At 36.7% G+C, this 15,798-nt stretch overlaps 1 protein-coding gene across 1 annotated transcript in view; it reads right to left on the bottom strand.

Moving 5' to 3' along the window:
* Window positions 1–15,798, bottom strand: part of LOC130854914 (ferritin light chain-like) — a 139,000-nt gene that overhangs the window by 69,011 nt on the left and 54,191 nt on the right. The window contains exon 3 of the mRNA XM_057737770.1: window positions 13,871–14,007. Within this exon, the coding sequence (XP_057593753.1) occupies window positions 13,871–14,007 (137 nt within the window). The remainder of the gene's footprint in view (window positions 1–13,870; window positions 14,008–15,798) is intronic.

The raw sequence follows: 15,798 nt of genomic DNA, 5'->3' as shown, positions 1-15,798 counted from the left end.
TTAAAGTTTCCTACTATTATTGTGTTGCTGTCAATTTCTCTCTTAATTTTGTTAATATTTGCTTTATGTATTTAGGTGCTCCTATTTTGGGTGCATATATATTTACAATTGTTATATCTTCTTCTTAGATTGATTCCTTGATCATTATATAATGTCCTTTTTTTGGTCTCTTGGTACATTTTGTTTTTCTCCCTCTTGTTACATTCTTTGTTTTAAGGTCTATTTTGTCTGATGTAAGTAATGCTACACTGCTTTCTCTTTATTTCTATCTGTATGGAATACCTTTTCCATCATCTCACTTTCAGTGTCTGTGTGTCTTTAGATCAAGTGAGTCTCTTGTAGGTGGCATGTGTATGGTTTTTTTTTCATCCATTTGGCCACTTTTTCTTTTGATTGGAGCATTTAGTCCATTTATATTGACAGTAATTATTGAGAAATGTGTACTTATTGCCATTTTGTTAATTGTTTTGGTAGTTCTTTTTTGTTCTTTTCTTCTTCTTTTGTTCTCTTCCCCTGTAATTTGATGACTATTTTTTGTGTTGTGTTTGTTTTGTGTATGTGTATCTATTATATTTTTTTGGTTTGTGGTTACCACAAAGTTTACATACAACAAACTATACATATACATGTATAGTACATATTTTAAGTTGACTATCTCTTAAGCTTGAATGTATTTTGAAAATGCTGCATTTCCACCCCTCATCTTGATTAATATTTTTGACATTATATTTACACCTTATTTTGTGTATCCTTTTACTTATTGCAGATACAGATAATTTTATAAGTTTTGTCATTTAACTTTCTTACTAGCTTTAGAAGGATTATCCAGCAAAATCCTGTATGATTTAGTCTGCAATAAAATAATCTCATCTCTGTCATAGTGAAATACTTTATTTTTATAATGGACTTGGAATTTGGGGCATTAGGAGTTACAGTGCTTATATTACAATAATAATCATATTGGTAAAGTTGATTGCATAATGCAAATATTATATGCACTTAGATAAATTCAGACAAAAAGTAAGCTTATGATAAAAGAATTTTCCCTTTTGGTTTAGTAATTTTTTGAATAGATTTCAAACTGGCAAACCACAGGTCAAATTCAACCTATAGACTCAAAAAAAGATTTTTTAAAAGTTCAAAAGATATTTTTTGTTTGTATAGTGAAAGGCGAGCCTCTCTTCACCATTGTCCTCCATCTGAGAAACTGTAAAAAAATGTATCCTTCCATAGATGGTTTTTATATATGTGCATATAATCTAATATATACATCCATTTCCCAACCTGACTTTGTACACACTGTTCTACAGCACTTTTTCTTCCCTCCCTCCTTCTTCTTCCCTCCTTCTTCCTTCCCTCCTTCCCTCCCTCCCTCCTTCTCTTCCTTCCTTCCTTCCCTTTCTTAACATTATATCTTGGAATTCATTCCATTTCAGTATATTTATTTCAGCACATTATTGTTCTTTCTGATTCTACTGTATGGATGTACCAAACTATGTTTCACCATTTCCATGTTGCTGTTCATTTCTGTTGTTTCCAAATGTTTGCTGTTGTGACTAGGATTTGCTTTGAACAAGTCACATATAATAGATATGTGAGTATGTCTATCATTAGGATACATTTCTAGAAGTAGAATTACTGAGTTAAAGGATAAGGACATTTGTAATTATGATATTGTTGAATAGTCCTCCACAATGGATGTATGAACTTAGCGTCCCAGCAGAAGAGCATGAGAAGCCTATTCCCTCACCCTAGCCAGCCTGGTGTGTTATCTCTCTGATCTTTGCCAATATAGGTAAAAAATATAATCTCAGTGTTGTTTAATTTAGCATTTTCTATATAAAGAGTGAGATTTAGTATCTTTTCATATGTTTAAGAACCATTTTTATTTTCACTTCTGCAAACAACTCATAGCCTTTTAAAATTGATCTGCTGGTCTTTTACTTATTGAATTGTAGGAGGTCCTTTTGATTTAGCAATCTGAGCCATTTAGGATATGTGTGATTTTTTTTTTTTTACTATTTTTTCTTTGTATTTTGGCTTTGCCATGTGAAAATTTGTGTTTTGTATATTTTAAATTATCAGTCTTTTATGACTTCTGGATTTTGTGTCAAACTTAGAAAATTATAAGTTATATAAAAATACTTCCCCCATGGCATTTCATCAGGTATTTTTAATTTTTTACTTTTAACTTTTTAATCCATCTAGAAATGATTCTGGTTCAAGGTATGGATATGTTTCCCATATGACTACCCATTTTCCCTAGCACCATTTCCCTTTCTCACTTATTGGAATATCACCTTTGTAACATCCTAAATCACCTAATGAATTTGGGTCTGTATCTCAACTAATTGTTCTATCTGTCCATATGCCAGAGCACTGTTTTAATTATCAAGACTTTATAATTTTATAAAAACCTAGTGATACTAGTTCTTACTTACTCCTTTTCATTTTCAGAGTTTCTTGCATATTCTTTTTTTAAATAAAACTTTAGAATCCACTTGCTTATTTAAGATATCAACTTATATTCTTATTGGGATATTTTTAAATATTTGATTAATTTAGGGAGTATCGACTTCCTTGTGATGTTGAGTCATCCTGTCTAAGAATATTTCCATTTGTTCATGCCTTCTTTTGTATTGTTCAGCAGCATTTTAAACTTTTCTTCATAATGTTCTTATACATTTCTTGTTCATTTTATTCCTTGGTGATAAAATATATAAAGTCATTTCTTCTGTTACATCTTCTACCTGTTAAACTATATGTTACTGATTATTACTGTATTAATTTTTAAACTTTGCTTCCTTACTGAATTCTCTTACTGTTTGCAGTTAATTAGCTTGGATGTTCCAGATACACAGTCATCTAATGTGCAAAAAAAAAAAAAAAGTCACTTCCTCCTTTCCGATATTTTATACATCTGTTTATTCTTGGCAAATTCTATTGGCTGGTAACATTTGTGAAATGTTAAATAACAGAAATGGTGACAGGCATCACTTCTCATTTCTGCCTTTTGTGAAAATGCCCACAGTGTTTCCCTATTAAGCATGTGGTTGGCTTTGGGCCACGTTAAGATGCTATCTGTCTTTTTCTATTTTACTGAGTGTTATTCTTTCAAGAATGGTTATTAAATTCTTTTCATATAATTTCCATAGTAAATCTCATGTGGTTATGTTATATTATTCTTGTAACATGCTGCCAGATTATGTTTGCAAATACTTTATTTAGGATTTTTGCGCTAATATTTATAAATGAGATTTGTCTCTAGTATTCGTTTTTTATGCTCTTTTGTCAGTGTAGCTATCAATGTTAAGCTCGCTTCACAAAAATAATTTAAATACATCTGTCAATACCCATAACTTGAGCTGTTTAAAATCATTGAGATTTGTTGGAATTATCTTGTGAATAAGCTGGGCTTAGTGCTTTTGTTGTTTTTTGAAGCTCTTTGACACTTCAGATTTTTTATTTCTTTTGTGGTCGTTTTTTATAAATGGCCTTTCCTAGAAAGTTATCTATTTCATACAGGTTTAAAATGTATTTTCATAGAATTCACCAAATTTTATGCAAATTAGTCTTGTGATTCTTTAATTTCTTATGTTTACATTTCCACTTTATCACCTTTTTTGTATATGAAGTTTTTTCTTTGTTGTTTCCTTGATAGGTTTAGCTAATTATTCATTCTTCCTCTTTCCTTGATATAAAGAGTTTTTGGATTTATTTAGAAACTCAATCGTGCATCTGTTTCTAACTTACTAATCACTATTATATTATCTTCATTAATTCTCTTTGTATATTTTCCTTCTGTTAATTTTCCTGATCTGTATGTAACTTTTGAAGTTGGATGCTTATGTCATTTGTCTTTATTCTTTATAATTCAAATAGGTATTTAAGTTATGAATTTTTCTCTTAGCACTGTGTTGCCTATATCTCATTTAGCTTTATTTGTTGGATTATCATAACCATTGTTTTCTAGAAGCTTGGAAATTTTGCTTTTTAGTTCCTATTTTACTCAAGCATTGTTTAAGGGAGAGTTTTACTATCTCTAGATAGAATTTTCATTTTAATGGCATTATGATTTCAACTTTTTGGATTTACAGGTTTATTTTGGTGGTCTAATATGTTGTTAATTTTTGTGAATGTTTATGTTTATAGGAAACAAAGGTATTTTCTCAATTTTCAGGGTGCTTATCAGTCAGGTTGCTGTTGTTAATTTTTATTTTATTCTTCTGTAACTTTACTTATTTTTCCTCTACACAATTTGTCAATGGACTGAGAAAAGTAACTTCAAATCTCTTACTATTAATGTGTTTCTAAGTATTTATCTTCTAATTTCCTATTATTTCTGTTCTCATTATAATGCTGCTATATTATTTGGTGTAGAAATATTTTGGCAATTGTATCTTCAATGTAAATTTTACATTTTCTCATCATAAATAGGTTTCTTTGTCTTTGTTTAATGCTTTTTGCTTTGGATTCCATGTTGCCTGTTGTGAAAACTTTAAGCCCCACTTTCTGTTTATTTGCTTTTGCTTTTTATAATGCTGCCTAGCTCGTTACTTTCACTTTCTAAAGCACCTTAGTTTAGTTTTCATATATATGTAGGATTGGGTTATGTGTGATTCAGTTTTTCTCTTTTAATTGGCGTGGGCCATTTAGATATGTTGATAAGACAGGTATGTTTGATCTTGATTCTGCTATATTGGTTCATGTAATATTTTCACTTTTAAAGAGTCCTTCACTTTGTGGTTTTTTTTTTTCATTGTTTGCCTGTGTGTAGTTTTTCTGATATTAAGAAGACTGCATTTTTGTTCTAATTACCTTTTCATTATGTTTTTATGTAATATCTTTAGTTCCTCCATGTTTTTAGACTATACTTATTAGTTTCCTAGTATATACAATACTGAAATGAACATATTCTCTGTTCCTTCTCCTGCTCCTCTTTTACTTGATCAATTTATTTCAGTCAATAAAATTAGTTTTCTTAATGTTTCCATTTGTACTCCTAAGTATGTTGAAACTACATTATTTGACTTTGTTGCCTTTGAGATCCTTTCATTTCCAGGTATTCAATATTAAAGATGAGGTATTCAAAACACTTATCACCTTCCTTCACAATTCTCTCCAAATTTTTGTTAGTGGGTTCCATGTTGAAATAGTATTTCTTTGGTTTACAATGAAATACATTCAATGTTCACCATCATTTTTCTTGCTGTACTTTCCCCAGCTATATTTTGGTTGGATGAAACTTATCATCCAGCAGTTTCTCACAAAGGGATCATGGCAATATTCCCTGAATTTTTGCATAGTTTTAAGTGGTTTGACTGAAGCTTTTATACAACTTGAAGGATAGCCTGATTGAATATAAATTCCTAAGTTCACAATGATTTCTTTGAAAATCTTCCCTATTGATTTACTTGTTTTTGGCATTGGATTCTATGGAGAAATCTGAGATCAGCCTTGTTTTTTCCCCTCTTCATATATTCCTGGGTTTTTTTTTTTGCCTGACTATCCCCCAAATTTTTGGCTTGTTTTTGAACTTTAGTAACTTTTGTAGGATATGTCTCAATTTTGATCATTCTGGATTAATTATTCCTGGGTCAGTGTGCCCTTTAAAGGAAAAACTCATGATATTAGGCATGTATGTCGTTTGCTATAAAGCATATTATTTAAAATGTAAGTAGCACTATACCAATGTGTGATAAATGCTTACATTTTCCATTAGCACTAAAATACTCATTCATAGTTATTTTACACTTGTTAATGTCTACTCAAATAATGGATAAATATTCATAGGTCTAGTATATCCAATTCAACAAAAATTTGAATGCCTTTTATGATAATAATAGGTGATATGAATCATTCCAGATCCTTCTCTGCTTTATTTTGTCCCATCCTCAAAACAACCCTAGGTGTAAATTCTGCTATTATCCCTATTTTGTAGAGGAGGGGACTGAAGCTTAGAGGAGACAGGTAACCTGCCTACATTAGAAAAAGGTAGAGCCAAGATTTAAACCTAAGCCATCTGACTTTACAGTCAAAACTCATATTCACTAGATCACAAATTATCTAGCTCTTTAGATGCTTCGCTTGATGCTGAGCTGTTATTTGGTCTATCATTGCATCCCACTTATGCAAACTATGAGCTTGAAGATTTTGAGCTTTAGATCCTTCCATTAGTCAGTTCTCTGCTGGAGGTGATTTTACTTTCCAGGGGACATATGGTAATGTCCGAAAGGTTTTTGGTTGTTTTAGTGGAATGAGGGGTAGTGTTATTGTCTTGGTACAAGCCAGGGATGCTTTTGAACACTCTACAATGCACAGAACAGCCCTCACAACAAAGAATTATCCATTCCAAAATATCAATAGTGCTGCTGTTGAGAAAATCTGAATTAGATGATAATTTTCTTGAGGCAAAATCTTCTTTTACTTGTATTACTCCGTATCTTTTAATATAGTGCATTTAATGTAATGCATAGAAACTTGACTGTTATTTCTAACAAAAATCATATTTAGGAATATTTTCTTAAAGTTCTAGTCTTCTTTAGAAATTCATTACTTTGGTGATAAAAAGGACAAGCAATCAGCTGTACCTTATTCCAGATTAGAATAAGTTTTTAAAAAATTGCTTCCTTTTCTTTCTCTGATGTAATTTTATATCAATAAATATTTCAGTAATAGTTGTCTCATCATTGAATTAAAGGGAGGCTGTTCATTAAGGAACTTCATCCCCATTACCAATGAAGAGCTCTAAATTAATTAGTTCCTGATTGCATGGTACAGTATTTATGAAAATTAGTAAAAATTGTTCATTTTTCTTTGGGGGTGGAGAAAAGGATCATTAGAATAATGAAGCTGGACAGAATTGACAGAGTTTCTATTTAAAAGACCATTTTATTAATTAGTCTTTCTCTTCAGGGGATGGGATCAACACTGATTGAAATTTGCTCAAGATCACTTTCCTTATGAAAAGCATACCTTTTAATTTCATCTTACACTTTAGAGCAAATAGAACACTCGTACCCCATAGTTATAATAAAGTCTGGCCCCCTCATAGATGAGACCTGCTGCCAAAAGAAAATTTAAGGTTTACTGAAAATTTAAGGTATCCTTTTCTTTCTTATTTTATTTCTGTAAGTCACATGTACCCAAAGCAAAAACTTGTATAAAGAGCCTCTGGAGAAGGGTATAGAGGCACAGTACTGTAAGCCCAATACCTTTTTTTTCATATTCTTTTCCATTATGGTTTATTACAGGATATTGAATATAGTTCCCTGTGCTATACGGTAGGACCTTGTTGTTTATCCATCCTATATATAATAGTTTGCATCTGCTAATTCCCAACTGCCAATCCATCCCTCCCCTATCCTCCCTCCCCTTTGGCAACCACAGTCTGTTCTCTATGTCTGTGAGTCTGTTTGTATTTCATAGATAGGTTTATTTATATCATCTTTTAGATTCCACATATAAGTGATATCATATGGTATTTGTCTTTCGCTTTCTGACTGACTTCACTTATTGTGATAACTTCTAGGTCCATCCAGGTTGCTGCAAATGCATTATTTTATTCTTTTTTATGGCTGAGTAGTATTTCATTGTGTGTGTGTGTGTGTGTGTACATATACCATCTCTTCTTTATCCATTCATCTGTCATTGGACAGTTAGGTTGTTTCCATGTCTTGGCTAGTATTGTAAATAGTGCTGCTATAAACATAGGGGTGCATGTATCATTTCAAATTATAGTTTTGTTTGGATGTATATGTCCAGGAGAGGGATTGCTGGATCAAATGGCAACTCTATTTTTAGTTTTTTGAGGACCCTCCATACTGTTCTGCATAGTGGCTTCACCAATTTACATTCTCACTAACAGTGTAGGAGGATTTCCTATTCTGCATACCCTCACCAGCATTTGCTATTTGTAGACCTTTTAATGACGGCCATTCTGACTGGTGTGAGGTGGTACCTCCTTGTGGTTTTGATGAGCATTTCTCTGACAATTAGTGATGACGAACATCTTTGCATGTGCCTGTTGACCATCTGTATGCCTTCTTTGGAGAAATGTCCATTTAGGTCTTTTTCCCATTTTTTGATTGGGTTGTTTATTTTTTTGTTATTAAGTTGTATGAGCTGTTTGTATATTTTGTAAATAAGCCCTTATCACTTCACTTGCAAGTATTTTCTCCCAGTCTGTAGGTTATCTTTTCTTTTTGTTTATGGTTTTCTTTGCTGTGCAAAAGTTTATAAGTTTGAATAAGTCCCATTTGTTTATTTTTGCTTTTATTTCTATTGCCTTGGGAGACTGACCTAAGAAAACATTGATACATGTTATGTCAGAGAATGTTTTGCCTGTGTTCTCTTCGAGGAGTTTTATGGTGTCATGTCTTATATTGAAGTCTTTAAGCCATTTTGAGTTTATTTTTGTGTATGGTGTGAGGGTGTGTTCTAACTTCATTGATTTACATGCAAGCCCAGTATTTTTTAAAAAGTGAATTAGCCACATATCCAACCAGGAAGTTCATTTTATTTAGCGCCAGTATTCAAAACTATCTGTTTTCATTTCCCCTGTAATACAATACCAGCAGCTACCAGTCAAATATTTGGGAAGTTTTAAAAACATTTCTGGGAAGTGATTCCTGTTGTAGACTTTCATAAGCTTACAGAATAATTTTTTTAATTGCTGGTATATCTTTCTGCTCTTAATGAGCTCTTTTAGTCTTAGAAGGCAACTGATTTAGGAAGGATAAATTGTGCATTTTAGAACAAAAATAGGAAGCATAACTAAGGTACTTATCAGTACGAATTCCTCCAAGAGTGGGTAAATACTTTTCACAGCAAATTCTCCAGCTAAAGGTTCCCATTAGCAGCTGTTGGGTTGTTAATTTGTCTCTCTTCAAAAACAGTCCCAGCAAGGTGTCACGTGCTAGCGTTCTTTCTGCATGTCTCCTGCATCCACGTTCAAAGGCATCCTTAGAACATCTGGAGGACAGTATGACAGATAGCACAGTCCTTCTGGTACCTGCTCTTCCATGTGTCTCTCGATGTCTTCTTAATTAGGATGCAAAGTAAAAGTGACAGAGCTGTTGCTGGTGAACAGGCAGCAGCTGGCACCTCCATGAGAGGGGGCAGGCTTAGCTACTGGGGGTAGGGAATCATGATTCATCTGCCCTGACAGACAGGAGCACTTTAAAAATGGCATGTTGCAAGGCTCTTTGCCAGTCAGATGTAGCTTCCTTGCTACATTTCACAGTTTTATATGATGAGAATAAATGGGGTGACTCGGGTTCCCCCAGATCTCTAACTTCTGAAGCACTCAGAGTGGAATTCAGGGGAGTTGCGTTTCTTTAGGAGACAGTGGAGAAAATTGACATATTTCTTTGAGAAAGATAATTTCAATATAGTGGAATAAAATCTCTTCATGTCAGTGTAGAAGTTCTTGGTGATGGTGTTGATTGCATGTTTTAACTAATTAGAATTTTTAAACATGTGAAGGGCAGAAAAAATAGACCAGACACTTGAGTTATGGCCCCAGAAATCTGTTGGTAAATTTTAGAGTAAAATCATACAAGACTATCGATTGGAAACTTACATCTTCCCTCTTATTTGTAAGAAGGCTGTAATGGACAAAGAAAATGAGGTTTTTGTGCTATATTCATGAAACTTGAATACATCCAACCAAAATGTGAAAAATCAGCGTTGTCAGCTGGTAAGAATTCATCAAATTGTTTACTTTTCTGTATATATAATTTAATAAAACCTTTGGAAAATTCACTTACCTGTTTCATTCTCACAATACCAACTGAACAGAATGACTGCTTCCTTTTAATTTACCAAATTTTTTATAAATATGACTTATTTACCATCAAAGTGTGCTATTTTGATACTGGATAGAACACAGCTTTGATGTCCCATTATTTCACCACTTATTAGCTGTATACAAGTTTGGGCAAAATCTATAATCTTTCTGAAGTTGAATTTCTCTATCTGTAAAATGGGGCTAATAACCTTGTAGGATTGTCTGAGGATTAGAGATCCCCAGCTCTCAGCATTGCATCTGGCGCATGGTAAATCCACCATAATTGGTAGCTAGTAAGATGATTATGATGATGATTGATGGTGATGATAATGTAGCCTGTAGTCCTGCAGGAAATAGAAACAAAACAAGTTTAGCATAGCAGAAAACCACATTTCATGTAGTTGTTCAGAAAATACATATTGAATACTTATCTCCTATAAATCATTGTAGTAGTAATTTGGAGAAATAGTAAAGATAATCAGAACTAGCTTATTCTGGCTGGATGGGGTCACAGGTTAATTTTATTGCCCCAGACCTGGTATCCGATGTTCTCGGGCTGTATTCTAGGCATTGGCAGTCTGTTCATCACGGGATGGCCAAGACCATTCTGCATGGACCTCGGCTTCTTATGCTCTCCAACACTGAGAGGGACTGTACTCTGTGTTGAGCTCGTGACTAAGCCTTTGTCAGAGTCTTTCCCATGCCTGGGCTCACAGAGCCAGAAAGAGAGCCCTGGAATCACGGCTCTGCTTACCCTCAGATTTCAGACCCTCCCCGCTGCCTGGGCTCTTCTGTTGATCCCCACCCTCCTCAATTGATGGGACCGTGTTCCATATCATGACAGCAAAAAGGTACCCATCCCTCAGGCTCCTTTATACACATCCATTAGGTTGTGGGTTATTTCCCTGGGCCCAGTTCTAGTCTGGTCAATTACTCCAGCCTCCATTTCTACCCCAATTAAAATACTCCATTTGTCCTGTATGTCCTTGAGCATCTCAGAAATTTTGTACTCACCTTTCAAGGCCCAGAACAAACATTATCTCCTGATGAGATTCTGTCTGGCCATTCCAGGCAAAGATTTTCTTTTCTTTTCTATTCTTCTTTTTTTATGCCCAGAATAATTGGTTCATACTTCCATAGCCTTCATCACGTCATATGATTTACTGTTGCCTATGTAAAGATGATAAGTTTCTGGAAGGCAGGAAATGTCCACTTTATCTCCATATCTTGGTGTCTATTGGAGATTAGCACATGTTGATGGATTAATAAATGCTTATTAAATGGCATCAGTTTAAGGATCTTATCATTTGGCTTCAAAACTTACATATAATTATTACATTCAATATTAGGAAAATAGTATAAAAGCCACTTACATTTGGTTTTGGAACATATGGGACCAAAGGGAGGAAAGGAGGACCCGGGGGGCTTGTTACTGGTGTGGATGTGGACAGTGTCCTGGGAGTTTATCAGTGAAGCTGTATAGCTCTCAGTTCTCTCCGCTCAGCTCCCACCTAGAACTTCTGCTTCTCTCTAAAGCAGTTGTCTTGGGTTTCCCTGGTAGCACAGTGGTTAAGAATTTGCCTGCCAATGCAGGAGACACGGGTTCGATCCCTGGTCAGGGAAGATCCCACATGCCACGGAGCGACTAAGCCTGTGAGCCACAACTACTGAGCCCACACACCTAGAGCCCATGCTCCGCAATAAGAGAAGCTACAAAAGGGAGAAGCCCGAGCACCCCAACAAAGAGTAGCCTCCCTCGCCGCAACTAGAGCATGCAGCAACAAAGACCCAATGCAGCCAATAAATAAAAATAAATTTATTAATTAACTAAAAAAAATAAAGCAGTTGTCTCAATCTCTTCTTTCCCTTTGTATCAGTGGTGGAGGCAATTAAGTGTTTCAAAACCAAATTCTGTTTCAAAGTTCTGTCTTTGTGCTGTGTCACGTTTAGGACAAGGGAGAAGATACTTCCCTTGCTGACTTTCCGTCATCCTAGGAGAACACGACAAATTTCTTGTGCACCTTCTATACCACACCTGTGCATCTGTTGCGCCCAGCCTGATTTCCTTTACTCTCTCCTGTTTAAAGTCATTCCAATAGCACTCCCATGATGTCCATATTTTCATAGCTCCACCGCAGGCATTTTATGATAAGGGGACTGAATCCTCATCTATGAAAGGAAACAGGCTATGGGGAGAGACTAGATTGGAAGTTGATAGAAATCTAGTCCTAGTCCTTCAATGTGTGTAACCTTAAGTAAGTCTCCTAATCTCTTGGAGCCTCAGTTTCCCATCTATAATAGAACAACCAAATCTATTTCATAGTGTCTAGAGATAAAACAGGTAAAATGGCTGGGACAATGGCTAGAACATAGTAGCTCTTTCGTAAGTAGTGGAAGTTGTAATTACCAGTGTTGTTAATATAATTGTTGTGCTTCTGGTTCTTTGCTCCACCACTATGCACATAGTTTCAAGACAGTTATATTCTTTTCTAAATTTTATTTAACCTCTCACTCTCTCTCCGTTTCCATAGCTCTGGTTGCCTACAAAGTATGGTGTTTCACTTATCCTAAAATCTAACATTGAAATGATTCATTATCTCCCCCCACCCCCTCCCCCAAACAGTCACTCCAGCCAGTTTCCTCGTTGCTGTAGAGAGCTCCAACATTCATGGGACTTCTCTGGTGGCGCAGTGGATAAGACTGCACGCACCCAATACAGGGGACCTGGGTTTGCTCCCTTGTCAGGGAACTAGATCCCACATGCTGCAACTAAGAGTTTGCATGCCACAACTAAAGAGCTGGTGATCCACAACTAAGGAGCCCTGCAGCCGCAACTAAGGAGCCAGCCTGCCACAACTAAGACCCGGTGCAACCAACCAACTAACTAAATAAATAAATATTTTTTAAAAAAAGAGCTCCAACATTCTTCTCATCCCCCCCTTCAGAGGACATAGAGCCATCTCTCCTGTTTTTCTACCTACTTGCAGCTCTGCACTTTTTTCTTTGCTTAGAGATTTGTCCCTTTATACTATTACCATCAAGTCCTAGCAATTACTACTTTAGATTTTACATGATTTCAACAGCCTGAAATACCACGCTTTCCATCTCTAATCTTCTTTTCTAATGCATCCTATGCAGTGCTGTTCAGATCTTTCTCATTGAAGACTGATTTCATCACGTCACTGGATAACTCCAGAATCTTGAACTCTTCAGTCTCTAATGCAAAGATCTTGACTTTTTGGCCTTGTCTTCATTTTCAAGTAGTGACAAAAATCATTTACTTGTAATTTATCAGAGATGAGTTAGTATTTTCAAAGGAGACCATTATTCAACTCTAAGGGCGGAGGAAGGAAACTTTTTTTTTATTTTAGGAAAATCATTATCTTACCTATTGATATAATTTGTAGGATCTGAGCCTTGAATTTCTTTCCTTCACTTCAACCCTAAAGTGGGCATGGCCTCTAGGCTGGTAGAATTCTCCAGGCCTCTCAGAACCTGTGTTTTTTTCCTCCCTCGGCATGGTCCCAGGGTCATTACCTTCTCAGATGCAGATCTGGGCTTCAGTTCAGTTCTGGCCAGTGGATTCTTCTCCTGGACCCAGTTAGCCAGTGTTGACCTCCTGTATGAAGACTCTTCTGACCAGAACAACCCACATGTCACTAGCTGTGATGGGCTGGGACAGTGAGCACCAGCCTGTCGGAGCTCATTCACTCCACTTTCCTGTTCCACAAAGTCCATGCTTGGCAGGGGCCATCCCACACTTTCTTGCTTCTAGTCTAAGTGATGTCTCTGGTTAGACAATTTGTTAAACAGAGGTGATAGACGAACACTGATCCCGGTAAATAATCATACTCTTCTAGGCTCTGTTCCAGTGCCTTCACCTCTGCATGAAATTCCTAATGGGCTGTCCTTGGGAAATCGATCTTAAATAATTCTGGTTCTTATAAGCTATGCCGATAACCGTGAGGAGCGCCTTTCCTTCTCACTTCCAAAAAGCAATGACGTTGCCATTCAAGTTTAACTTGACCCTAGTGCTGCTGGCAGTTTACTTCTTAGCAACAGGTTAAAGATGAGCTTTACCTTGCCCAGCCTGATTCCTGTTTCTCTGCTTTCCCAGCTGGAGCCGGAGCCCTCGTTCCTATAACCTGCTGAGCCTTGTCCTGCTCTGGCTCCTGTAGCCAGTGTGGGTCTCAGCTGCAGGTCTTCGGCAACAATTACTGAGAAAGACAAATATGTTTCTCCAGAAAGAAAAGAGTTTGCAAAAATCAGCCCTGACACAGTCGCCAGGGTAGTAGATTCCCACAGTCATGCTGTTGCTGAGCCTCCGTTCAGAATGACTCAGGGGTCCAGGGATCGGTCAGGGCTCCCAAACAGAGCTTCCATTCATTTTGTTTTCAATTCTTTAAAAAAAATAATTGCTCTGGAAGTCCTGCACACCCACCGCTTCAGAGCACAAGTCTGAATCATACTGAAGTCTCCCTTCGCTTGAAATTAACAATGATCATTTAATTCAGTTTTAATGTCATTTGCTTCTTTTAATGATCTGCCGCTTCTAACTTGAATCAGGACATCCAGTGTCTTAGCTTCCAGACCCCAGGTGAGGCTTGGCTGAGCGATGCTTTTTCACAGGCTCTGCCTCCCTCCCCACACACTTTGCCCCACTTTGCCTTTTCTCTCTGATACCTGCTTTACCTCTTTGGCCTGTTTTCTTTCCGTCTTTCCTTCTGCTTTTGTTTTTAATTGCAATTGGATAAAGCCTTTATTTTTTTTTTTAACTTTTTATTTTATATTGGAATATACTTGATTAACAGTGTTGTGTTCAATATTATGTAACAACCTAAATGGGAAAAGAATTTGAAAAAGAATAGTTACATGCCCTGTTTCCATATTCCTCCTGGAGCCAAGCAAATCTATTTTTCATTTCCCACACTCTCCCGTTTTCTTGTTTCTTCTTCTGTTTCTTCTCTAACCCCTCAGCCAAGTCTGTAGACCTCACTTCCTTCCAAACGTGGCTTGGAGCTGATATCTCCCAGGAGGAGAATAGCCACAGCTAACCGTCTGGCGGTGACGTGCCGTTCATACGGCACTTTCATGAAGTTATCAAATGAACCTCATCGAGCTCATTTCACTCTTCTCCCTGGTGATTCCCCAGAATCTAAACCCTCAGCACTGCTGTTGCTTGAATGTAGAGGTAATGTTTATGGGTTCTCTGCTATTTATTTCTGTGTGTAAACTCAGTCTCCCACAGAAACAGGAAGCTTCTGGAGAACAGTGTTTATTTAATTTCTTTGGAAATGCTAACATTTTACACTCAATCAGTATCATTTTTTTAATGGGTGTAGTGAAGGGAGGTCTAAACAGGCCATGGGGAGGCAGTGACTGAAGGAGGAAGGTGTGACACAGGGTCTGTACATCAGTCAGGAGAAAGGAGTGGAACTGGCCTCAGTGAAGGTAGCCCTGAGCCCCCGCAACCCCCCCACCTCCCCTCCCACCCCCACCCCCACCCCCACCCCTGGCTGAAGCAGTGCCCTTGGAGCCATCGTGCAGCCTGAGGCGAAAGGGAAGATCAGTCACACTGATCCTGTCTTTATTGAAAATTTTGGTATTTTGTTCATCGTACATTTTTTTGCATTAATTATGACTTTTTTAAACTTTGCATCAAAGTATTATCTGTCTTGATTACTGCATGTTTTGGCACCTCACCTGCCTCGCCCCAGTGTCAGTCTTGTGCTGAAGCCCCCTTATTAAACATGGGAGACTTTTGCTTGTGAGTTAACGTGTCTGTTAAAAGGACGGAGATGCACAGACTTCCAGCTGTAGCTGTGGAACTTCAGGAAGCATCACACTCACCTGCAGGGAAAGCACAGATTGCTGGGCCCCGCCCCCTGAGTCAGCAGGTCTGGGTGGACCTGAGAATTTGCATTTCTAAGGAGGCCCAGGGGAAGCTGCTGGGCTGCAGGACCATACCTTAGGAATCACTGAGATTCCTTTCTGCCCAAGACTGCTCG

The sequence above is a fragment of the Hippopotamus amphibius genome, chromosome 6 (genome assembly GCF_030028045.1).
Source record: "Hippopotamus amphibius kiboko isolate mHipAmp2 chromosome 6, mHipAmp2.hap2, whole genome shotgun sequence".
Lineage (NCBI taxonomy): Eukaryota > Metazoa > Chordata > Mammalia > Artiodactyla > Hippopotamidae > Hippopotamus > Hippopotamus amphibius.
The sequence above is the reverse complement of the archived record's forward strand: the minus strand, read 5'-3'. Positions and strand labels throughout refer to the sequence as shown.